Source organism: Leguminivora glycinivorella, chromosome 26 (assembly GCF_023078275.1).
Source record: "Leguminivora glycinivorella isolate SPB_JAAS2020 chromosome 26, LegGlyc_1.1, whole genome shotgun sequence".
NCBI classification, from domain to species: domain Eukaryota; kingdom Metazoa; phylum Arthropoda; class Insecta; order Lepidoptera; family Tortricidae; genus Leguminivora; species Leguminivora glycinivorella.
Window position 1 is genome coordinate 5,486,431 of NC_062996.1, and position 26,344 is coordinate 5,512,774.

Below are 26,344 nucleotides of genomic sequence, written 5' to 3' on the forward strand. Positions count from 1 at the left end.
ACAATAGTTTCTATATACAGTAGCCATAATTTAACTTGTAAATTGAAACGAAAACACTTTTTCTAAGAGTTTGTAGTGCAATATGTATGTACATTGTACAGTCAACCAATTGAAACCCTAGGCCATTCTACAACCATGTCAAAATGACAAGCAGTAAGAGATTTCTTACAATCTGATTTATAACGTCACTATGGCCGGCAACAGACAGTCTGAAAAATTCATAACCTGAATTTGGATTTGTATGCAACCTGCCAGTTCAAACTGACACTGACAGATCTGTCAGTTTCAGTTTGCATACAAATCTTTTTTAAGATTATGAATTTTTCAGACTGTGGCGTGCCTATGACATAGTTTTACAGTGGCCTAGGGTTCCAATTGGTTGACTGTACATACAAAGGTATGTATAACTTGCAGCAGTGGTAAATATTTTTAAATATGGGGCCGAGAATGTTATCCTTAGGGTTACTCGAAAAAAAAACAGGAGTCGAACTTAACGTTAGATTGTTAGGTAACTACCAGAAACGGGGTTTTTTGTAACCCTGAGGAGTGAGGACACAAAATCGCGCCCGGACAGTGAAACTCCTCTCAAACATCAGTTATTTGTAAAATGTACAAATGAATAATATAAAAATCATCATTTGACTTTCATTCGACCTGTCATCCCGTACGAATGAATTAACATCGGTTTGGTGTCTTTGTCAGCTAACAGAGTTAATAGTTTTTAGTAAACTGTTAACACGAAATCGATGAGTTTATAAGTCACCCCGTTTTACATTTTCAAATAACCCCACGGTCTAAAAAACTGTTTTAAAATTTTAGTGCGGTTTTTTTTTATATAAGCATTATAAAAAATCATAATTTTTATTTTATGTAATGATTATGAATGAGATGAACGCTTTACATTACCTCGCTAGTTGTAGAAATAAACTAATTCGATCACTTAAACTGATAAATACAACTCGGGCGGATTGAAATACTTACACTATGAAAAAAAATCAAATACATAAACTGCACACAATGTGGCTTTTCAATACCGATACCCTTCTGCTTCTAGCAGCAGCGGCTGGTCCATACAAGCCGATTCCCACCGGCTTACCTAAAATTGATTTATAGTAAAATACCTAATGTTAAGGTAGGTTTTTTTTTTGTTCGGTATTGCCTAGCAGAAATTTTCACCAGCCGCCACTGGCTTCTAGTTCAATAAAAAGAACGTTTTCATCTGAAATTACAGCTGAAATGGCAGATGAATCTAAGATCCATAGAATGCCAGATATACGCTTTTCAGCTAGTATAAATTAAAACCTTTAATATCGCAGTTGCGCCAAACTTTTTGATCTTAAATGACCAGGGTATCAAGTCAACGTTATAATCACTTACACTTCGTAGTTATTCATCGAGACAGCCAGTTGCGATTCGATCGTCACGAAGTGTCAATGATTGTCACTACGGCAAAGCCGGCAGTACCTGTCCACATTGTCCAATGACCTATTTTACAACAGTGAAACTTCGCCGTGCCGTTCATTACCTGTTTAACAAGGAAATATTGACGCTGAATGTTACTTATCATCAAGAAATAGACACATAATTGTCAATATCTGTGGTGAAATGACTATCACAAGTCGCTATCATTAAAAAAAATCAAAGCGCAAGGTTAGCCAACATAGCGAGGTGATGTATAAAGTTTGCGTGTGTCGCCGCCGCGCCGGGAGGGGCGCTACGGAGGCGTCATGCTGCCGCCATACTCCGGGGATGCGCCACGGCCTGGAAAAGTTAACCGGGGTGTGTAGGGATGGACGGGGTGAGTAGGAACTTTTAAAATGTGGTATATGAAAGCACACTATCAAGTATACGCATTAGATCTATACAAGACTGTGGCGTATGGTGTAAGCAACTTATGCCCGCGACTTCTTGTGTATGGCATTAGTACCAGCAATTTGATAAATTCTATCTAACAAACATTCAATTTGATCATGTCATATGCTTACACCAATTAACTGGCAATTTATAAATTTTCTGAAATCCAGCCCCTTAAAAAGTGATATCTGGAATTGAAACTACCATGAAAGACCCGTGGAAGAGATCGCTCTTTAGCGATAAGACCGCCTGTTGTCTACCATAGTTAATTAAAGTTATGTGCTTATTTTTTAATGTCATCTTGTTATATTGGTGAGCAATAAAGAATATTTGTATTGTATTGTACCGTGGTTCAAGCGTTAAGATATAATACACAGACATACAAAGCCCTTGTATAGTATGGATCTATTTATGTGTATTAGTTAGTTCCATACCGCGTCCTCTGCCGCGACCGCGCCCCCTGCCCCTCCCGCGGCCGCGTCACCTCCGTCCGTCGCCCAGACCCACCATATCTGTAACAAACACACCAAGACTTCAGAAACTGTAGATAAACGAGTATCCCCCTTCCCCCACACCTTAGGACTCGACTTAGTCATGAAACTCTAGCAAAGCCGACAGAAAACTATAATATTCCTTTTCTGTATGGGTCCAGGAGTCGTAGGTTCGATGACTGCCATTCCTGAACCCACCAACGAAGCAACAGCTGACGTCCACGAGGATTTATTACACATTTCCACCACCACAGCGCACCACACTAGATACCACAACCACTATACAAGTTTCGCTATACGATTGGTCACGGAAACCTGTACCTGGCTTGCGGTCTAGAAGTAGAGACGAAGGCGGAAAGTACATCCGAAAGAATTTTTTTATATTAATCGGTTGCAAACAAGCATACGGCCCGCCTGATGTAAAGCGGTCACCGTAACCTATGGACGCCTGCAACTCAAACAGTGTCACATGCGCGTTGCCACCCCATTAGAAACTTGTACATTCCCTTTTGCTGTGTTAAGTACACAGCAAAAAGGAGTGTACAAGTTCTAAGGAGGGCTCGGGTTGCCGACGACTCAAAGGACAATAGACGGAACGCGTTAGATCCGTAAGTCCTCCCTTCATATTCATATTCATATTCATATTTCTTTATTGCATCCATGGTGTTATAAGATGTTACAAAGTAGGTGTGCTCATGGACCCTATTAGGGCGTGGCAACATATTTATATGCTATAACTACATTTACATTAATAAACATTAACACTACACATTTTACTAGGTAAAAACAAAAACTTAAGTATTAACGCTTCATATAAATTTATAAATAAATAAGTTATTTAATTGTCCATGAACTCTTGGAGAGTATATGGGCATTCATTAACAAGATAAGTTTTGAGTTTATTTACAAAGTTAACATATTTGTGTTCATTTTTTATATACTGGGGGATCTGGTTGTATATTCGGATGGACATGGAATAGGGGCCTCTATTGAACATATGAAGATTAGCTGGAACTGCTTGAATAAGTTTATTGCGGATGCGTAAGTTATGATGTTGAGGTTCAGGATTATGAGGGCTGGCAAATAAATTTTCGTGTTTCCGTACAAATTTACAAGTTTCTAAAATATATAGTGATGTTAGGGTGAGTATCTTTAAATTTGGGAAATGTGGCCTACAACTGTCTTCATTATTTAAGTTTGTTAGCACTCGTATGCACCTTTTCTGTAGTAGAAATAAATCATTAGTGTTTACACTATTGCCCCATAAAATTATACCGTATTGCAGCCAAGACTGGGCAAAAGCGTGGTAAGCACTAATAGCGGTTTTTAAGTTAGTGTTTATTAAAATTTGTTTTAGAGCATATGCAAATCTGGATAATTTGATTGAAATTTTATCAATGTGGGCTTTCCAGTTCAGGTTTTCATCAATGTCCAAGCCAAGTAGGGAACAGGCGCTGGTAAGTTTTAAAGGTTGTGATAAGTATGAATAATTTATTTTTAAGGCCAATCTTTGGTGGGGTCTGAATTGAACCAAGTTTGTTTTTTGTAGATTTATGATTAGATTGTGTTCTTCAAGCCAAGGTAAAACTGTATTAAAAATAGTGTCCAAAGTGTTAGTAACTTCAGTGGTGTTCATGCTGGGAAAGATGAATGAAATATCATCTGCGTAGAGTAGGGATTTGATATTAGTATTTGTATTAGTATTTGTATCGAATAATTTTGGTAAATCGTTAATGTATAGTATAAAAAAGATGCAGCCTAGCACACTGCCTTGTGGAATAGAACAAGTTGTGTTTATTGTGGAGGATCTGATTTTAGATAATGTTTTAGTACTGTCATCGTAGAATTCTATTTCGACTATTTGTTGGCGATTCATAAGGTAGGACTTGAACCATTCATGCGCTGTACCGCGAACACCAATTCCATAAAGTTTATTAAGGAGTATGTCATGTCGTACTCGATCATACGCTTTGCTCATATCTAGGAGCAAACCGAACGCGTATTTTCTATTGTCGATAAATTTTAACGTTTCTTGAACAAATTTGTAAACAGTTAGTGTAGTGGATCTTTGTTTTCTAAATCCGTGTTGTCGGTCATCAAACATATAGCCATGCAGGACATATAACCATTTAACCAACTACTTACCTATGTTAGTGGCAGTCTTCTCGAGGTAAGCCAGCGGGCCCTGCAGCGCCGCCCCTGCGTACGCGCCGCGGCCGCCCGCGCCAGCCAGGAACATTCCTTGCGCCAGACTAGACTGCATCTGTATTTAAAAATAAATGTTAATGATACGTCACCGACATATACTCTGTCAAACAAGTCTGTCAGTAAATAAGAACAAAGAAAACTATATGCATCCTTTTCTTTAGGGCGCTAGAGAAAAGGATAGGTATAGTTTTCTTTGTTCTTATTTACTGACAGACTTGTTTGACAGAGTTTAAAGCATTATATTATAGACAATAAGACAGTAAACTGGCATTTTATGGTGGCATGTAAATGTCTGCTGTCACTGTAAGAACAGATATAATTATATCGAAGATGATTTTCTGAAGAAAAATATAATGTCCAATTAAAAGTAGTTAAACGTGTATATTCGTATCAAATTATAATAAAAAAATAAAAATACATACCTTAGGCCGTCGACAACACAAATCCAAAAAAACTGAGAAATAAGGAAAACAAATAAAACCAAAAAGTAATTTAATTCTTAACATATAATTATAAAGCTAGCTTATTCGGTAGGAGATATCTACGAAATAATTTATAAAAAAAATTGAGGGAAATGAAATATTAACAAATCATGCCTTTTTAACATGGTCATTAAACTCATTGCTATGAGTGGCAAATAAACTTAAAAAAAGAAGTAAAACAGCTAGACTTGAGATAAAGATATTACAGATTAATTCAATAAAATCGCCGTCCATAGAAATTGTCAAGAATGTAAATAAACTATTATATAAAATATCAATATTTTAGAACAATTTTATTATTTTAAAGGTCATAATGTGAGATGAATTGATTAAATAACACATGGATTTAGCCAGTATCTGATGAGTTAGAATGGAAATTAAAGACATTTTGACTACAAGGTTTGTCTACATTGTTCACTAATTCTATTGACGTCGACTTTAAGGTGACAAGGTTTTAAAAGTCGGGCCTACAAACGCCATACGTTTGAAATCTGCTTAAAATTTAATTTACCAGATAGTTGCACAATGTAAAATACAAATTTTCATTTAATTTCTATGGGTATTTTTTAAGAACTTGTTTGGTAAATAAGATTGAACTTTCGTCCCTACTCACCCCGTTCTCCCTTTTCACCCCGTTTTAACATCGCTCTGGAATTTCCCCTACTTGTCTAACTCTAACACCTGAGATATACTTGTAAGTTTTGCTTACACAGCTATACTACATAATGAGGTATGAATATCGTTCTCAGTCAAGCAAAAAGCTTTAATTACAGTCATTAATCGGTCCTTTCCAGCTTCACTGGGATAGGCTGCATAGGACGTCTAACTGACGGTTTGTGATATTTTATTTTGTTTGTTAGATTACTTATTTATTTATCGATGTAATTAGTGTTTAATTTTAGTGTATTATTCGTTTTTGTGTGTCATGTCTCAATTATTTTGTTCTTTGTTGTTTAAGTGTATTATGGATTATTAATCTGAAATAAATGAATTATTATTATTATTATTAATAATGAATAATTAATAATTGTAATGACTCATTACAGATATAGTTCGCAGTTCAGCTGCTAAACAATTTGTACGCACAGGATGCTGATACAGATGTATTCCATGATAGTTTGGGCGTTTTCCTGAAGCGTGTGAGGCTGTGTCTTGGCAGTTGTTAGGGCATTCACAGTAATTATTTTGTTTTTCATTTGTATAAATTTTTGATATGCATGAATTATTTATAATATAATCAAATAATGTTTAGAAATAAGTTTTATTTTTGACATGCATGAAATTTAATCTAATTACTTTTAATTTAATATGTAAGTGTTTTGGTTAAGTACTGTAAACTTACGTATTTGAATAAACAAATTAAATTAAATTAAATAGGAAGGATCGGAAATGCGTAGCGATTTGTAGGAGCGTCCATCTACAAGTGTGTTGAACCCACACACTTGTAGATGGACGCTCCTGAACGACAGCCGTATTCATTACAAAACGCACAGCATGTCCGATCTTCCGTCCTATTTCTGTGTTGAGGCGTAATGAGGTGATCAGTAAGGAGTCGATATGTAGGTTTTCGCTACCGTCGGGGCATAGCGGCGTAGGCGGGAGGGAGCGGCGGGCGCTGTACCTGCTGTTGCCGTCTCATTCTATCAAATAGCTATGTCTTTTCTAACATGAGTAAAAATTACAAGTATAATTGAGACCAAAATGAGGTGTTAGATCAGTAAGGAGTCGATATATAGGTTTTCGCTACCTCCAGGATACAGCGGGGTAGACAGACGGGAGCGCCCAGCGCTTTACCTGCTGTTGCCGTCTCATTCTATCAAATAGCTATGTCTTTTCTAACATGAGTAAAAATTACAAGTATATTTGAGACCAAATGAGGTGTTAGATCAGTAAGGAGTCGATACATAGGTTTTCGCTACCGTCGGGGCATAGCGGGGTAGGCGGGAGGGAGCGGCGGGCGCTGTACCTGCTGTTGCTATCTCATTCTATCAAATAGCTATGTCTTTTCTAACATGAGTAAAAATTACAAGTATATTTGAGACCAAATGAGGTGTTAGATCAGTAAGGAGTCGATATATAGGTTTTCGCTACCGCCGGGGCACAGCGGGGTAGGCGGGCACGGTACCTGCTGTTACCGTCTCATTCTATCAAATAGCCTAGTGCCTTTCTAACATGAGTAAAATTTACAAGTATATTTGAGGACTAATGCAGTGTTAGATCAGTAAAGAGTCGATATATAGGTTTTCGCTACCTCCAGGATACAACGGGGTAGACAGGCGGGAGCGGCGGGCGCGGTACCTGCTGTTGCCATCTCACTCTATCAAATAGCATTGTCCCTTCTAACGTGAGTAAAATTTACAAGTATGTTTAAGGCCTAATGCAGTGTTTGATCAGTAAGGAGTCGATATATAGGTTTTCGCTACCGCCGGGGCACGGCGGGGTATGCGGGTGGGAGCGGCGGGCGCGGTACCTGTTGCTGCTGTAGCGCCTGCTGCTGCAGTGCTGCTTGCTGCGCCGCGGCCGCTGCTGCCATCTGTTGAGCCTACGGGTAAGTAAAAAGATTTAGGGAAGTTCTTATACATACAAAAATATAGTCATACAAAACAAGGTGGTCAAATTTTCAATCGTGGCTAAACTCCGGCTAAGTCTGTGTCTTGTGCCTTCGATTCTGAAAACGTTTTTGTCTACTTTTCTCTGCAGCTGAGTGTACCTTGGCCGCTTTGATACACCTGACGGCGACTGTACTAGAGTCTGGCTAATGAAAGTTGATCCCGCAAAAACGTGGCAATTAAAAAAAAAAACCGGCCAAGTGCGAGTCGGACTCGCCCACCGAGGGTTCCGTACAAACTTTCTTTCAAACTACCTAGTAAAAATAATCTCATATTTTCATATAACTCTAATGACTTGACTAGAAGACAAAAGTATAGGCACTAATGAGTATTATAGTGTATAGCGCCATCTCCCGGTCAATTTGCTAACTAATTTGCGCGACCTGGTTTTTCAGGGATAATTCTTTATAATGTAAACCGATTTAAACAGTTTTTACTTTATTGGACAGAAGATGGTTTACGTAACATCTCGTATTAATTTTAAGTACGATATACATCCGCAAGGGTGGGTAAATTGAAAGTAAAAATCTGAAAAGTGTTTTGTGAATTAAAAAAAAAGTATTCAAAATACAAACACGATTATATTTTTCCTGTAATATATAGCATAAAACCAATGTTTACTAAAATTTTCATAATTTTTCGTTGGTAAACTTCGGAGATAAGGGGGGGAACGGTATTTTTTTTTTACATTTTCCTTCAAAATTCTTTTTTTTTCCACAACAAAAAAATTATAAAAAATAGTTTATTTACGTTCAATTTGAGCTCTTTCCAACGATACCCCACTTGACCTAGTAACTTGAAATTTACAGTTTGCCCCCCTTTCATTTTGGCCATTTTCTACAATTAAAGTTAATATATTTAAAAAAAATATACTTTCTATTTGTAGAGGTTTACAATGTTCACAACTATTCCAAATTTCAAGTTGATAGCGTTAGTAGTTCTCGAGATATTTAGGAATATGACAGACGGACAGACAGACGGACAGAGTCGCACCATAAGGGTTCCTGTTGTACCTTTTTGGTACGGAACCCTAAAAATGGAACCGGTAACACATTGATTAGTTTACATGGATTTATTATTTACTAGCTTTTGCCCGCGGCTTCGCTCGCGTTAGAAAGAGACAAAAGGTAGCCTATGTCACTCTCCATCCCTTCAACTATCTCCACCTAAAAAATCACGTCGATTCGACGCTCCGTTTCGCCGTGAAAGACGGACAAACAAACAGACACACACTTTCCCATTTATAATATTAGTATGGATTATTTCTAATAAAGTAATTTTCTCAAATATGCAATGAAATATTGTCTTTACGTTCCTTAAAATGGGCTGGGAAGTATCGCTTTTTGGGCGCAACAAATCGAGAGGACTGTAAAGGGATTTCATATTATTTTTTAGGCCTAGGCCTGCAAAGTAACTTTTTTTTTATAAAATATTGTCCTTCAGAGCATTTTTTTTTATTTCATTGTATGTTTGAGAAAAGCACTATACATGCCTCGGCGTGAAAACGGATTCCCGGCCTCGTATCCCTATCCGGCCTCGCTCGCACGCTCGCTCGGCCGTATATACCTACTTGGCCGGAAATCCTCATTTTCCCGGCCTCTGATGTAATGTACTATTACAGATTACGCTGCTAACTTTTCCGAAATTCGTTAAAGTGACGGCCAGACTGACAGCTGACAATCGATTAGTTGTGACTTCATACATTGGTAAATGCGAGTTATTTGTATAGGCATAGTTATGACATCTAGTGACAATCACGCGTCAACTAGCGTAAATTATCAGTACTGCTACTTGTCAATAGATGTCGTGACGGACGAAGAGTCTAATGCTCACCAATTTTTAGCTAATATTACAATAGTATTAATCAGTATTCTGTTTTCAATTCCTTCTGCTTGTAATATAAGTTGTAAACTGTTCTAATATTAAATTTTTGGCCGGCGACACACTGCTACCACCTAGTATCGAGTAGTGGTACTGGCTAATTCGCGCTATTTGACGCGTGATTGTCGCTAGATGTCACTTAACTGTATCTATACAAATAACCCGCATTTACTGATGTATGAAGTTACAACTCTTCCCTACTATGGTTATATTAATGCTTGTACGTACCTGTACACTTTGTTGCACTCCGCAGGGCTGCATTGGAGAAGCCGCTTGCTGTAGGGGGGGTGCCGTTTGACATTTGTTGTATACCGCGTGGCCCTGGTGATATACGCTTGGTTACTTGAGTCGCAGGGATTTAAAGAGCATTTCTTTTTTTTTGCCAATATTTTTTTTTTATTGTTTTAGGGAATTTTCACTTTCAATCTCACTGGGAGACAAGTGTCCCAGAATTTCCATACATTTTTGTTACTTTCCTCTTTTGTTACCCCATACAACATGTACTGAAAATGGTAACAAAATAAGAAAAAATCGTATAGGACAATTTTTTTTCACTACTAGGATTGAAAAGGCTAGTAATTCTGAGTAGAAATAGCATAATTTCTTTTCAAAAATATCACTCTTCATAAAAGTGGCAAAAAAAAAAGAAATGCTCTAAAATAGTCTCATATATTTGAATCATTGCTGCACCTCTGCAGGTAGTCAAAGCACATGCTCCATTTGGTTTACAAGTGGTCAAAGCACATTCAGGCTCAACCGAAAGTGTGTGTTAGCCGGCCGCCTCTACCGCTGAACACCCTAAACCTCACAGTGTTAGCTCCGGCTGTTCATTAAAGTGTTGTGTGTGGAAAATAGTTGTAAGAGAGGTGTAAATTTTAAGAGCCTATAGTCCATAAGAACGGGGACAATATTTGGTAAAGTAATAATGATGATTGTCAACTTTTAAATTTTTTACAGCAGTTCTCGAAAAGTTTGTACAAAAATTAAGGAAAAATTTACATACATACAATCACGCCTGTATCCCATGAAGGGGTAGGCAGAGCACATGAAACTACTCAAGTTTCAGTGCCACTCTTGGCAAATAAGGGGTCGATAGAAAACGAAAAGTGTGACATTGCAGTGACAGGTTGCCAGCCTCTCGCCTACGCCACACTTTAACCCATATACCACAGCAGTTAGCCCATGTGGTGACTGGTTAAGAATTTCACCACCCCTTTTCTTCCCGTGGGTGTCGTAGGTCGACTGTGGGGTATGGGTTAAATTGTGGCGTAGGCGAGAGGCTGGCAACCTGTCACTGCAAGGTCACAATTTGGATTTCTTTCAACCCCTTTTTGCCAAGGGGATTGAAACAGTAGTTCATGATCTCCGCCTACCCCTTTATGGGATACAGGCGTGATTAAATGTATGTATGTATGTTTTCAGTACACATGACAATAAATTTACCACTTTGCGCACTAGCGCGACCTACTGAAATTAATTTTATCATTAATTGCATTTGCCGATCAAAGTATTTCTATCACAAGTTTCTGGCTACAAGTATAGATAATTAAAATTTTGAAAAAACCCCCGACCGCGACATAGTAGACCGATTTTCATAAAACATGGCTAAGAACACTCCCGACTAACTCAGCTTTCAGACAAAAAAAAAACTAAATCCAAATCGGTTCATCCGTTCGGGAGCTACGATGCCACAGACAGACACACACACAGACAGACAGACAGACAGACAGACACGTCAAACTTAGAATACCCCTTCGTTTTTGCGTCGGGGGTTAAAAACACACTTTCACTAAGACTGGCGTGGCACTGAAGAGTGATCTGTCCGACCCTTTTGGTAAAAAGGCATGAATTTATGTCGGAGAATGACCAAAATGTGGTTTAAGATACCTCTTATGACGCTATATTTGACAAATAGAGCAAACAAGGGTTTTACAACTTTGTACAATGTACAACCTGGCTGGTATTCGACTGAGTTCTGCCAAAACGTCAGAGAGGACGCCACTGTCTAAGAGAACAGAATCGAAAAACAGATGATGAACAGATGATTGGAGGCTGTCAATCGATCTGCAGTTGTTGGAGATTCATCGGTCTAATCCGGCGGTTTGCTCGAAATATTAGGCGGAATGTATTATTTGATGTTATTTAATGTGTAATCGGTTTTGTGCAGTAAATTCTGCGAAATGGACATGGTATTTCATTGAAAGCTCTCATAAACAACTACAACGGGTCCTGACAACGGTTCTGGTATGATACGCCCACGATCCGACATATATATGACGCGTATGCGTGTGTATTACATTTGTTACCTGTAGATCGGCCAGCAAAGTCTGCCATTGGCTGATTTTGTCGTAATGCCGTCGAAGTAGTTCTTCTTTCCGCTGCAGCTCACATTTCAACTCGTTGTTGTCCTCGCGAACTAGGAGCTCGGGTTTCATCGCTGACAAGAGGAACCTGGAATCAGTTGAACACTTTTTCATATAATAGGCTACTTGCCTCCTAGTCAAATCAGCTTCTTTTTAAGAATTGTCAAAACGATTTTGACAGCAGTTCTCGAAAAGTTTGTACAAAAATTAAGGAAAAAGTTAAATTTTTTTTATTATTCCTATTTTGTTACCAAGATTTTTTTGATGAATTGAGATTTTAGTAAGTTTTATTTCGTCATTAAGGTTTTCTAGTATCTATATTAATTTCTAAATTATAACGTGTCTGTCTGTAAATGTCTTACGAAAGTCGACTTATATTACTAAATGTTGGTAACAAAATCGGATCAATTAAAATTTGCTGACGTGGCTATGTACAAAGTTGACGGGTGTTGAACGACTTGCTAACATGAAATTAATATGAAATCGAATTGAGTGACGTCACGGTCAACTGATTTACTTTATATATTTCTATCCGATTTATAAAATATAAATTGCAGTTAAAAATAACTTTTGTCCCTGTTTTTCTCATAATTATCTGATGCTTTATTTCGTGCGTGGTATAAAATATTTTATTTTGAGTACAGTCAAGTTGCTTACATTAAAAATAAAATAAAAATTGTGGGGACACCTACACAGATTAATCTAGCCCCAAACTAAGCAAAGCTTGGGTATGGGTACCAGACGACGATATACATTACTTATATAAGGGCATTTTGAGAATTTAGGTCCCCCCAATTATCGTAAGTTGTTAACAAAAATTAACACGCTGTCAGTTTTGTGACGACAATTAAGCATGAAATCTGTCTAAAAATTTACTTTTTCCACATTCTGAATGTAGATTATCGCTTAAAGTTTATGTAATCAACACAAAAACAATATTTTCCTCTCACTAGCTCGGAAACACTTGTTTTGTCCTTTAATACCAGCGGGTAAAAACGCATTTTATCCACTAGTGGGTAAAGTAATTTGACCTTGAATAACTTCAAATTAACTGCTTTAAAATTTATGAAAGTAGGTGAATCTAGTAATAAAGATGATTTACCACCTGTGGAACTACTGGAAGCAGTGATAAACGCATTTTTTGCGTTGTAGTTTCCTCGCTATAGTGAGGGGAAAAGTTTTGTGTTACACTCGGGTGCAAATGTATTTTACTTCTCGTGTGTTAAAAAACTCGCAAGTTCAGGATTCTATTCTCGAACCATTCGCTTCGCTCGTGGTTCAACTATAGAATCCTTTCACTTGCTCGTTTGTCAATTCCACACTCGGCGTTAAAATACAACTTTGCCCCCTTGTATAACAAATAACTATTTTATTGAAATTTCATGCTTAATTATCGTCACAAAACTGACAGTGAGTTAATTTTTGTTAAACAATTACGCTAATTGGGGGGTCCCAAATTGTGAAAATGCCCATTGATAAATACATACTTACATACATATACATAGAGCCAGAACGGTCTTCATCTTTCTGAATCTTTTTTATTGTCTCTAGTGTTTTTTTTTTCTTTTTCCCCTCACTAGCTCGGAAACACGTGTTTTCGGAAACACAAAACTTTTCCCCTCACTATAGCGAGGAAAGTACAACGCAAAAAACGCGTTTATCACTGCTTCCAGTAGTTCCACAGGTGAAAAATCATCGTCATCACTAGATTCACTCACTTTTATCAATTTTAAAGCAGAAAAAATGACTATATTCAAGGTCAAATTACTTTATCCACTATAGTGGATAAAATGCGTTTTTACCCGCTGGTATTAAAGGACAAAACACGTGTTTCCGAGCTAGTGAGGGAAAAATGTATTTCACTTCTCGTGTGTTAAAAAACTCTCTTCGCTCGTGGTTCTAACTATAGAATTCTTTCACTTGCTCGTTTTCCAATTCCACACTCGGCATTAAAATACAACTTTGCCCCCTTGTATAACAAATAACTATTATAAAATTGATATGTAGAATAATGTAAATATACCTTTTTTGAAGGAAGAACGCCTCCATCTGCCTAGCCAGGTCTATAAACCGCTCGACTTCCACCTTTACTTCTTCTTTTTCCACGCTAGGTGACGCCTCCTGCTTTGTCAACACGTTCAGACATGCCTGCGGGACATATACAAAAGGTTGTATGTGTTATTGTGAAGGTTGAATATGCAATCGACTCATGCTTGACCAAATTTAAGTTTGGAACCTCAGTTGTCTATGTGCAGACTTTTGAGTTTTCAAACGACTCTCTTTTGACAGGACTCATGATGTAAACATGTTTGTGTAAATATATATTAATAAATTATAAATAAATAACGTTCGGATAAACCAAAGTGCCTTCCTATTGTTCCAAGGACCTCCTGTGGGAATTCCCACAGGTTATGGCCCATACGCAACATTAAGGAACATTGTGTTTAAAGCTAGGAAGTGTTTGTATTTTTTCAGCATTATTTAGTCAGCTTTCGTACGGCGAGAATAACGTTAGCAACCACAGTTGTTGACAACATAACCTTAGCAACGAGAGTAACATCATAGTTAAAGAAAAAACCGTAAGTAAACTACATCATGGACAGCAAGGACAACATAAAGACTTTGAAATTAAATACGAATTATTCTAATTGGAGAAAACTAGCTAAATTATTTCTGGATGCAAAAGGAATTGGAGCCGATGATAAAGGTAAAGACGCAAAAGCTAAATACTATATTTTAAATTCAATAGATGAAAATATTTTACATTATGTGATTAATTGCTCAACCACAAAGGATATTTTTGAAAAATTAGATATTGTCTTCAATTACAAAGTGGAAAAAGACAGTCACCTCAGAGTTATAGAATTTTATAACTACAAATTTACTGGAGATATACTTCAAGATATTAGCAAATTGCAAAATATGTGTTTTGAACTAGAATCTACCGCAAATAAAATAAATGATGACATGCTTATACAAAAGATTTTGACCATTTTACCATCAACATTAAATTACTTCAGGACTGTATGGGAGGTAACTCCGAAGTCTGACCAAACCATACATACTTTGATCGAACGAATTCAAAAAGAACTTAAGCTTGTTGAAAATAATTATTCAATAGACAATTCAGATACAAATCACCAAACAGAGGAAGCAATGAAAAGCAATGAAAGAATTTGTTTTAATTGTAACCAACGAGGGCATATTGCGAGATTCTGTAATAATAAAAAATGCACAATATGCAATAAAAGTGGCCACACTTCCAGTGAATGTTTTTCTACAAAGGTATGTAGGAAATGTAACAGGAAGGGACACATTGAAAAATTTTGTCGCACTTTTAGTCTGGTGAGTGAACAACAGAAGCATACAACTAGTATTAGAGCCATTATTGATTCGGGTGCATCCTCTCACATGTTCTATAATAATGATGTCATTAACTCCACAGAAAATGTAAATGTAGAAATAAGATGTGCTAATGCAGAGAACCTCGTCGCACAAGCCATAGGTACAGTAAAAACAAATGGTTTTGAACTGGAAGATGTACTACATGTTCCTGCAATTTCTAGAAACCTGATATCTGTAAGTTCAATCACTGATCATGCAGCTTCTGTACTCTTCGTTGGAAACAAGGTAACTGTAAAGAAATATAATCGCATTATTCTTACGGGATATAAAACTAGAAACGGTCTTTATGAAACAGAATTTTCTGCTAACACTGTTCGCGAGGTTTTGCTTTCTGAGAACGCCGATATTTGGCATCGTCGGCTAGGTCACGTATCGGATGTGCCGCGTCTAGCTAAACTGGTGAACGGTATCAAAATTGGGGGGAACATAAAGAAAACTTTTGTGAAATATGCATTAAAGCAAAAATGACTAGAAAACCTTTCAAAAATAATAGAATTAAAGCAAAATTTCCTTTAGAAATTATCCATACGGACATTTGCGGTCCGATAGAAATTCCCACTTGGGATAATAAAAAATATTTTATTACTTTTTTGGATGACTTTACACATTTTTGTGTTGTCTACTTAATTACTTTTAAAAGTGAAGCCTTTGATAAAATAAAACAGTTTGTGACTTTAGCGGAGAACCATTTCAATACAAAAGTTAAGAAAATCAGATGCGACAACGGAAAAGAATACTCGAACAATAACCTAATGTCTTGGTGCAGCTCTAAGGGCATAATTATGGATCTAACAATACCCTACACTCCTCAATTAAATGGAAAAGCAGAGCGATTAAATAGAACCTTGTTAGAACGAACGAGAGCATTAATATTCGATGGTCGAGTTCCAAATTATCTATGGGGTGAAGCTCTTATAACTGCAAGTTTCTTAATCAATAGAAGTCCTACCGAAGGCAAAGACAAAACTCCAGCAGAGATGTGGTTTGGCATCAAACCTGATGTATCACATGTAAGACGTTTTGGTTCAACAACTTATTATAAAATAAACTCTGGTGTACGAAAGCTAGATGTCAGATGCAAAAGGGAATCCTGATTGGCTATATCAGGAATGGTTACAAAATATGGGTGGATGAAACAAAAACAATTGTAAGAGCGAGGGATGTAAGAATAAATGAAGATGAGCAAGGTATATATACAAATGAAGAAAATGATGAAAGTATTAGAGGTCTTTGGACAATCAACGAAGAAACTGAAGAGACAGTTAGGGAAGGCACAACACAAAATGAAGATCAAATAAACAGGCAGGAAGAAAATCAGGTCAGAAGAGTCAATAGTAATGAAGGTCGAGAAGGAGATACATTAAGAAGAATTGAAACAAGTAGCAATGGAGAGGAGGGTCGAGAAGGAGGTACATCAAGAAGAGTTGGAGGAAGTAGTAATATAGAGAAGAGTCGAGAAGGTGATATGTTAAAAAGAAAAGTAAGAAGTAGAAATGCAGAGAATGTTCGAGAAGGTGTTATTCATTTAAGAAGATTAGGAAGCGAAACAAGTGAAGATGAAACAAAAGAAGATGAAACAAAAGAAAATGAAACAAAAGAAGGTGAAACAAAAGAAGATGAAACAAATGAAAGCGAAACAAATGAAGGCGAAATAAATGATGGCGAAACAAATGAAGGCGAAATAAATGATGGCGAAACAAATGAAGGTGAAATAAATGAAGGTGAAACAAATGAAGATGAAATAAATGAAGGCGAAACAAATGAAGATAAAACAAAAGACAATGAAACAAATGAAATAGAAACAATTGAAGAAGAAGAAGAAAATAATGAAGTATTTTATGATGGGAATGAAGAATTTTTTGATAACGAAGAAGTTGAAAATCGAGTTGGAAGTATTGAAAATCAAAATATTGATAGTGACGTTAATCAAAATAGAAGAGTTCAACCTACCAGAGACCGCAGATTACCTGATAGATATAAAGATTATTTAATGAATTATGATACTGAAGCTTCAATGTTAACCTACGAGGAGGCAATAGAATCAAAAGAAAAGGATAAATGGAAAAAGGCAATAAAAGAAGAAATTAAATCACTTGAAGAAAATAAGACGTGGTCATTTGTAGATGAACAGGAAGCAAAAGGAAGAAAATTAGTTACTAGCAAGTGGATTTTTACAGTAAAGTCTGATGGCAGATATAAAGCCAGACTAGTTGCAAGAGGCTTTCAACAAAAGTACAAAATAGATTATGACGAGACGTACAGTCCGGTAGTTAATAGTACGTCTTTAAGAATCTTACTATCTATTGCAGCGGCAAAAGGGTTAAAATTAAAACAGTTTGATGTGAAGACAGCCTTTTTACATGGAGACTTGAAAGAATGTATATACATGAAGGTACCCAAAGGCTATAGCAACAAAGCAGGCAAAGTATGCAAACTAAACAAGAGCTTATACGGTCTGAAACAAGCTCCACTAATGTGGAATATTAAGTTTACAGAGTTCTTAATAAAGATGGGGTTCAAGCAGATGAAACTTGATCAATGCATTTTTGTTATGGAGGGTGAAAGGAAGATTATTCTTGCGGTATATGTCGATGATGGATTAGTTCTTGGAGAGAAAGAAGAAGATCTAGTGTACATAATAGAAAGAATTAGAAAGGCTTTTGAACTAAGAGTCTTAGATGAAGTCACCAATTACATTGGTTTGGACATTAAGCAAGATGAAAATGGGATTAAAATTTTTCAGAAAACATACAGTGAGAAAATCATTAAGAAATTTAACCTAAACAATGCCAAAGAATGTAAATGTCCAACAATTCTGATAGAACAGCATCCGTCAGTAAAGGTTGATACTAAGTCTCATGAGCTTTACCGAGAGATGATAGGGTCATTGTTATATCTTTCGAATAAAACGCGACCAGACATTAGTTTTCAAGTGGGTTATTGTTCGAGGCATCAAAATTCTCCAAATTTAAATGATTTGAATAATGCTAAGACAATTTTGCGATTCCTGAAAGGCTCAACAGAAAAAGGGATTCACTTTAATAAAGATGATAAAGTACTCAGGGTTATTGTGATTCGGATTTCGCGGGAGATCCAGACACTAGGCGCAGCACTTCTGGTTTTGTGATTTGGCTGAATGGTGGACCAGTGGCATGGAGCTCAAGAAAACAATCAGTAGTCGCACTGAGCAGCACAGAAGCAGAATTCATAGCAGCAGCAGAATGTTGTAAAGAACTACTATTCATAAGGGATCTGATTTTTGAGATAACCAAGGAAAAACTAGAAGTTGAGATGAGAGTAGATAATCAATCTGCAATTTGGCTTATGAAAAAAGGAATCATGGGGAGAAGAAGCAAACACATAGACGTAAAATACTATTACCTAAAAGAGAAAATTGACGAAAATCAGATTACAGTTAAATACTGTCCGACGGGATCACAGCTGGCTGATATACTAACTAAAAGTTTACCGGCTGTAAAGTTTGAAAAATGTCAACGAAGATTAGTGTTTTAGTGATATTGTGGCTAAAATGAGTCATTGAGTGTAGTATAAGTGCGGGCTAAAGTGAACGTTAATTATTTTTCGGCTCATGTCGGGGTTTTGTTTATAATTATCGTAGTATGTAAGTTTTTTATAGGGTGTGTAAAAATAATACAGAAATGTGTATTGAAAGAAAACTTAAGGATTCTGGAAGCATGAAATAAAGTTAGAATTAAGGGGGTGCTTAATAATGATTCACTTAAGGGGGTGTGAGTGTACTAATGGTAAGTGAATCAATATAAAAGTAACCAACAAACCAACTTGAAGAAAGAGTAAAACCACACATTCATTTAATAATTATTATTTACACAGTGTTCTGAAGTTATCCTTAAGTATTTTTTCTAAATTTTATTTATTCCAAATATTATTATAATTTTTAGTATTTTAGTATTTGTTTAGAGAAGGGAAGGATACGTAAATTTTATAATCGATATATATTTGGCAATTAGTAATGATGTATCGAGCGGTGGAGAATAAAGATAAGTATGAGTCGAGAGGTGGAATAAATAAGGGAGATAGATGTAGTTAATTTATATATTAGTAGCGATGTATCGAGTGGGAGAATAAAGATAAATATAAAGCGAGAAGTAGAATAATTAACTGTTTATTTATATATTTGTAGCGATGTATCGAGTGGGAGAATAAAGAATAATATGAGGCGAGAAGCTGAATAATTAACTACTTATTTATATATTAGTAGTGATGTGTCGATTAGTGGGAGTTTATATTATATGAGAGTACATGTAGATATGTACTAATTAATATTTGATGATAATGTTTTTTGAAACCTTTTGTTTTTTGGTAAACTAATGTGATGAAAGTTTTTGAAATATTGTTCTGGAAATGAGATTGTGGCCTTTTAAATAAAAGTTGTAAAGTATTAGATAAAAGTTGTAAAGTATGTACTAACGCTTCAAGCAGAGTCGATTGAGGGGGTGTGTTATTGTGAAGGTTGAATATGCAATCGACTCATGCTTGACCAAATTTAAGTTTGGAACCTCAGTTGTCTATGTGCAGACTTTTGAGTTTTCAAACGACACTCTTTTGACAGGACTCATGATGTAAACATGTTTGTGTAAATATATATTAATAAATTATAAATAAATAACGTTCGGATAAACCAAAGTGCCTTCCTATTGTTCCAAGGACCTCCTGTGGGAATTCCCACAGTATGTAATGTAGGTACATTTGTCTGTTTTTCTGGAGATAGTGAAGATCGTGTGGCGTTTTTTGATTAGTAAGGGAAGAGTAACTCCAACATCAGTAAACACGAGTTATTTGTATAGGCATAGTTATAGTGACATCTAGCGACAATCACGCGTCAACTAGAGTAAATTATCAGTACTGCTACTTGTCAATAGATGTCGCGACCTAGGATAATGTACAACATTAGTAAATGGGCGTTTTTCAAAATAAATCACGAAATATCGAATTTCACCACATCTGGACGTGTTTGCACTCATTCTTCTCAGAATCACGAGTTGATTCGATCCTGATAAAATATGTGCCGTTATCTGGGTAAAGGGACCACATTGTCGATGGCGCCATTATGAGCGATGTTCGTGTACAAATTAAGCGCCACCCAATAAGGATAACGGCACACATTGCGAAAAAATCTTCAAAATTGAAGTGCCGCTCTCGACAGTTTCCTCAAAAACTTAATCAATCGTAACGAAATTTGAGAATCTGAATAACAATGAAATAATCTGTGCCGGACCGATTAGTTTTTTTGGCTAATTGTTACCAATTTTGAATACCGGACCTTTTTTTGCGCTGTAATCAATAAGGCCGTTTTTGGGAATTTTTGATGGGCACTATCGTCTTTAAAAATAAGAATATCAAAAAAATCAAAACGGTCCGACACATAAAAATAATTATATTCTATGTTAAAAAAAAATTGCTCTATCTTTAAAAAACCAGGGAGGAAATAGTCGAGAGCGTTTGTATGCAGAATGGACCCCTAGGAGGCAAAGTTGTTTAACCGGACGTGCCAATATTGTGCAAGCAAAAGATTCCAATATTGAGCCGTGAGCGTAGCGAGTGGTTTAAGTGGAATCTTGAGTGTTGCGACGGTTTCAAGGCACGAAGGTTAAACAAATTTTGCCACAGAGTAAAACACAAATTTTTCACCACACCAAAACGAACAAAATACTGAATACAAAGTACAAAACATTAAACTAAATCAAATCCACCAATTTATTCAATATTTGTGATTCTAAATCATCATTTTTATACCAGCCGGCTTAAAACATCAAGCTAAAATTTGTATGAAATTTGCACTCTAGTGGATAAAATGCAATTTTGCTATCTGTTTTCGAACAGCAAAGTAAGCCTTTAGTTGGTGTGGTGAAAATATTAGGTGTTATTAACAAGATAAATAATAAACATATAGACATTAAAACTGAATCATTTATTAGATCAATTAATACAAGAGATTTATTTAAAATTTACATCATTAAACCACTCTCACACATAATATAGCTATAATTAAGAAGTCTTTAATTATTTATCTATCAACATAGATATTTTGCTAACCTTAAATCTAAAGCTACGCCTAGCGCTATTTTGAATGTGACGTTCTCAAGAAAAAGGTACCACTGTTGTCTACCATCAAAGACATATATAACTCCGTATAAACAGATAGTCTAAGAAAAAAACGTACCTCAGTACCATACAAAAAAGGTACAGTGGCCTAGATGACATTACACCTTTAGGTACGCTCAGCTAGATGGCGCTAATATTAATATTTGACATTTTAATACATATATCAAGCTAAGAATATGGGCCAAATTGTCAAAACTGAGGTTCAAAAGTTTCAAGCCAGTGTCAAGAGATGGCAGTCTATGCACTGTGATTTGATTACACATTTTACTTTGACAGTAACTCTCTATAATACTCGATCCTCTTTGCTACCATTAATATGCTTAAATCCACGAACAACCGATCAGGGTATTCTTACGGCAAGCGACAATGTTGTACTGGTACCTTTTGCAAGAGAATTTCATAAATAAAGATGTAAGCTAAACATATAATAGCTTATTTCAACGTCATTTTGATGTGACCATTTACCAAAAAAGTTATAACAAAAACCTTTTTTTCCAACATTTTTATATTAAAGGAAAGCAATCCCTGCATTGCTCTTAACCAATTGAAAAAAAAATACTTTATTTCCAATATTGATTTATAGATAGAATTCATAGAGTATATTGAATAGTATGGTATAGAGTTATCAGTCAAGATTTTCGAATGTAGCGCCATCTATTATTAAGTTACGACAACTTTTCATGTGACTTTCCATGCCTAAAGGTTCCTTTTAGAACATAAAGCATGTGAACCCTTTAAACGTAGAACGCCACATATTTATAGCGGGATTTCTAAATAGGTCATTCATCAACTAGTCACATTAATAAGTATTTGAACGCTAACTTATTTCTCAAATAAGATGACATTAACAAAATTTACAATTTAATTAGTCATAGAATGCCGTTCGCTAGTTTGCGGGTGGTACAGCGACATCTAGCGAAAAATTTGGACATCAAAAAATACTTATACACATTTTACGACAAGTCATTACCCAGTTTGCGGGGGTAACAGTGACATCTAGCGAACAACTTACACTACGACATATAATTGTTTTTCACACCCTCTATCGTTAATTTTCCTAAACATATCCAAAGTACATCGGATTTACTATTTCCTTTGACTGAACACACCGTGATAGAATTGTTGAAAAATTGATTGTTTATGTCAAATTTATGTTATGTCAAAAAAAGGTTTTCGTATAATAATTTGGACATTTAGCTACAGTTTCACATCAGAACTTAACTCCATTGGTGGTTCTACATCAACATAACTCTAACACGTTACGTGCATTATAATTTACTTTGAAACTCTATAGTTAAATAACCTAATCTTATTACGGATAACCATAGTATGGTGTGTGAAAAGGTCTGTAGTATGGTGACTGTGATGGTAGTTGTCCATACATAGGCGGGTAGTTCTGCGGTGGTTGCTGCATATTCTGCTGGTAGAATAGCTCTGGTCGCCACTGAGATCGGTCGGCAGATAACTGCTGTTGTGTCGGTTGCAATCTTTCAGCTGCATTCTGCATGGCTGTTCGGAAATCGACAGGGTTCTCCATAAACATGTTGTCATTGTATTGGGCGACAGGCTGAGGCCATTCGGCTGGTTTTTCTGGAGTTTTAGGCTTCTGGGGAGGCTTTTCTGCCGGCTTCCGCTGCTTTTGGCGGAAAGGCGGAGATTTGTTCGTCTGTGTCAAGAATTTTTGGAATTCATTCACAAACTCATTTGGGTCCTTCTTGATAGGCTGGACAACTGCAGGGACGCGTTGTTGGTCGATTATTGTGCTGGTGTACGTCTTCACTGGCGTGCTTATGACTGTGGACGGTGCTGAAGACTTTGGAGTCTCCTTTGAAACAGGTTTCTGGCCATATTCTGTACTGTTCAGATTCTGTGGTAGAATTGTGTAGGTCCTATGATTTGGTTGGTTTGGTGGGTAAGCTTTTGGTGGGTTGTGATGGGCATACATTTTTGGACTAGACATTATAGGTTCTAATGGGGAGTTGTATGCAAAGTTAGGGTTCTTTTTGGGTGTTCGTGGTTTTCTGGGCTTGCGTGGAGCTTCGCCTTCAACCGGTTCCTTCTTCGGTTTAGGAGTTCTTTTTACAGGTTCTTTCTTGACCTTTTCCTTTTTTGGTTTTTCTTCTTTATCTGGCTTTTCTGCTGCAGGTTTTCGCTTCTTTCTTTCTTTTTTCACTGGTGGGGCTGTAGCCTCACTATTAGTAGGAGGTGGCAATTGTGGACCTAATTGTAGTGGATCTCCAGGGTGTTCAGACTTCTCCTCTGTTTTAGGACTGGCAACAGCCTCTTCATGTGGTGGTGACTCCCAGCTGGACACAAGAGCTGCCATATCCTCCAGTTGCTCACTTGACAGTTTCTTGGTCTTCACCTTACGACCTCCTTTTGGTTTTGGAGTAGGCGCAGGTTTCTTTTTCTCCTCACCAGTTTCTTCTTCTTTTTCTGGCTCGCTCTTAACTTTAGGTTTAGTCTCTTTCTTACCACAACTCTTTCTGCCTTTCCCTTTTTGCTCTTTGGCTTTTTCTTTCTTGCTTTTTGGCTCTTCATAATCCGAGTCTCTATCAGAGTCAATATAGCCAATGTCAGGTAACTGGGCTTCAGATGGGTCCATTTCATCTCCTTTCAGCCAGATATCTTCTAGGGCATCAAGTTGAGTGTCGTCTGGTTCCATTGGCAGATGTCTACGCTTCATAGAAGTCATCATGTCTAGATCTCCTTCTGCCATGGTCATTTCTGCATCATCCATGACATCTTCTCCAAGAATGGACACAGCGATAGCACCTTCAGAAATGCTTTTACTAGCCATAGCTCTTTTGAGATGAAGTGGGTGGCGCTTCTTTTTCTTTAAGCCTTCCTCTTCAGCCTCAATAAATGACTCTGGTAGCTCTGTGTTGTTCTTATTGCATAATATGTCTTGGCCTGAAGGATGTGGAGCAGGGACCATCTTTTCAGGTTGTTCAGGGTGGCAGCCGATGTCTTGACCTTTGAGCCATAGCTCATATCTGTCAGGTTGGAATCTCTTCACAAAAGTGTCCATGGATATTTTGACCATGTCATTGCTGCAGGTGCATTGAGTAGCTCGTTTTCCATATTCAACCCATCTCGGAGCAGCAAAGTTAGTTGACTCAGCACAGTTGAAACCATGGTTGAAGCCGGCGTGGTAGCCATACGGGAATGTTATCATTATCTCTCCCGCTTCTTGGGTTATTTTGTTTATCGGAACCGAATACTGTTTCAGGATTTGTGGTGAGATCAAGGTCATCTTATGTCTTAAAAAGGCTTGGCAAGTCTTGGCTGATGTCGGGAAGAAACCAGAGGCAATTCTCTCAAAGCGTTTCCCATGCTCCGGAGGAATGCAGTACCATGTTTTTGGTTCTCCAAAGTGCAAATAGTTTATTGAGTACAGGTCCATGTCTTCAGTGTGCCAAGCAAATGTAGTTTTCCACATACCAAAGTAAAGGTATGCTGTGTTGACGCCATCTATTTCAATGCCATAGTCAGAGTTGACGAAGTCAAGAATGGTCCCAAGGTGATTGATATTCCATTCTTTCACATCTGGATCAGTAATACTGCCATTGACATCAGCGCCATAGATCGGAGCCACATAAGTAACGTTTTTCCAGTATTTCCTTTCTAAATCCTCGTAGCTAGAGTGTCGCGGAGTGCAGTACTTCGCGGAGTTAGCCAGGATCGAAAACTGCTTCACTGTCATAGCTTTCTTCTGTATGTTGATTTGTTGAAACAAACCTTGTTTGCCGGTCACCACTTGACATATCGGAGAGGGTATAGTTATGTTTAGGTCATTAAGATCGTATCCAGCCTTGCGGGGGACCCATTCGGGCGGAGGTATTACTTTCGCAAGACCAGCTTTGTGGGCTCCCTTTGATTCCATATATTGGATGAATTTGTTGAAATCTTTGAACTCATCCCAGGTAGGACGAAATGTCTGAATGGTTGGAACACCCCCACTGCTGCAAGAATCCTCTCCTGCCGTCGACATGGTGTTTTTTTAGACACACTTCCGAGTCCCAAAATCAACACAATTTCATCATTCACTCCAGTCTCAAATCACTTTCCATAATAACGTCAATTAGCGTATACACTGTTTATCAAAATTCACTGTATATCACAAGTTTTAGTCCGTTGTTTTAATTAACAGCACGCGAGAAATCTTTCGTAACAATGTGAAAACATTATCAGTAAAATGGCCGACGAGATGATGCGCTTCCAACAAAATCCCTTCACGAGCAGTTGAAGATGCATAAGTCAAATCAGGTCACGTACACACTAATGTTCTTGGCGTTTTGGGATAAATGAATGAATTTAGCTTATGAAGCTTCGACTGAACGCAATACTGGCCACGGTATGATTAGATCCGGTATGTTGGTAGCTATAGTAAATTTTGACAGTTGTCAACACAGAATAACTTGAGGTTATGATTGAAAACGCAATGATTAGCATTTTATAAGAAAAATAAGAAATACCCAGCGTTGTTGATTACCTGAAATGATTCTTCAAATTCCTCCACTAAATTACCACTACCACTTGATGGTGCCGCCATCTTGTTTATCGGTTTTTAATCACTTTTTGTTATTGTTTCTCCAGGGACAACTGTCACTGGCAAGTGTAGAGCGCGCACGGCGGCACAAGTCAAAGGCCCCACAAACTCATTCACCTCGCTCGCTTGTCGCTCGCGTTGTTCGTTCTCGCTGCGAGCGTTGACTTCAAGCGTCATCGATCTGTCAGGGCTGCCACGAACTTAGACTGTTTGTTTTCTCACTTTTAGGGCCAGTTGCATCAACCACATTTGACAGACACATCATCGTCACGCAGCAGAAGTCTATGGAACTTCCCATACAATAAAATTTAACGAACGCTTTAACGGTGACAGACGATTTGATGCAACCGGCTCT

General features: G+C 37.2%; 1 protein-coding gene across 1 annotated transcript; it reads right to left on the minus strand.

The window, feature by feature from the left end:
- Nucleotides 1–6,497: 6,497 nt before the first annotated feature.
- On the minus strand, nt 6,498–25,855 carry LOC125240120 (probable lysine-specific demethylase 4B). Its single transcript, XM_048147967.1, has 5 exons — nt 22,753–25,855; nt 13,912–14,036; nt 11,832–11,976; nt 9,754–9,846; nt 6,498–7,577 (listed from the first exon to the last, which is right to left on the minus strand). Exons 1-5 carry the CDS (start codon nt 25,429–25,431, stop codon nt 7,455–7,457), a joined length of 3,165 nt encoding a protein of 1,054 aa, XP_048003924.1. The 5' UTR covers nt 25,432–25,855; the 3' UTR covers nt 6,498–7,454.
- Nucleotides 25,856–26,344: the final 489 nt, after the last annotated feature.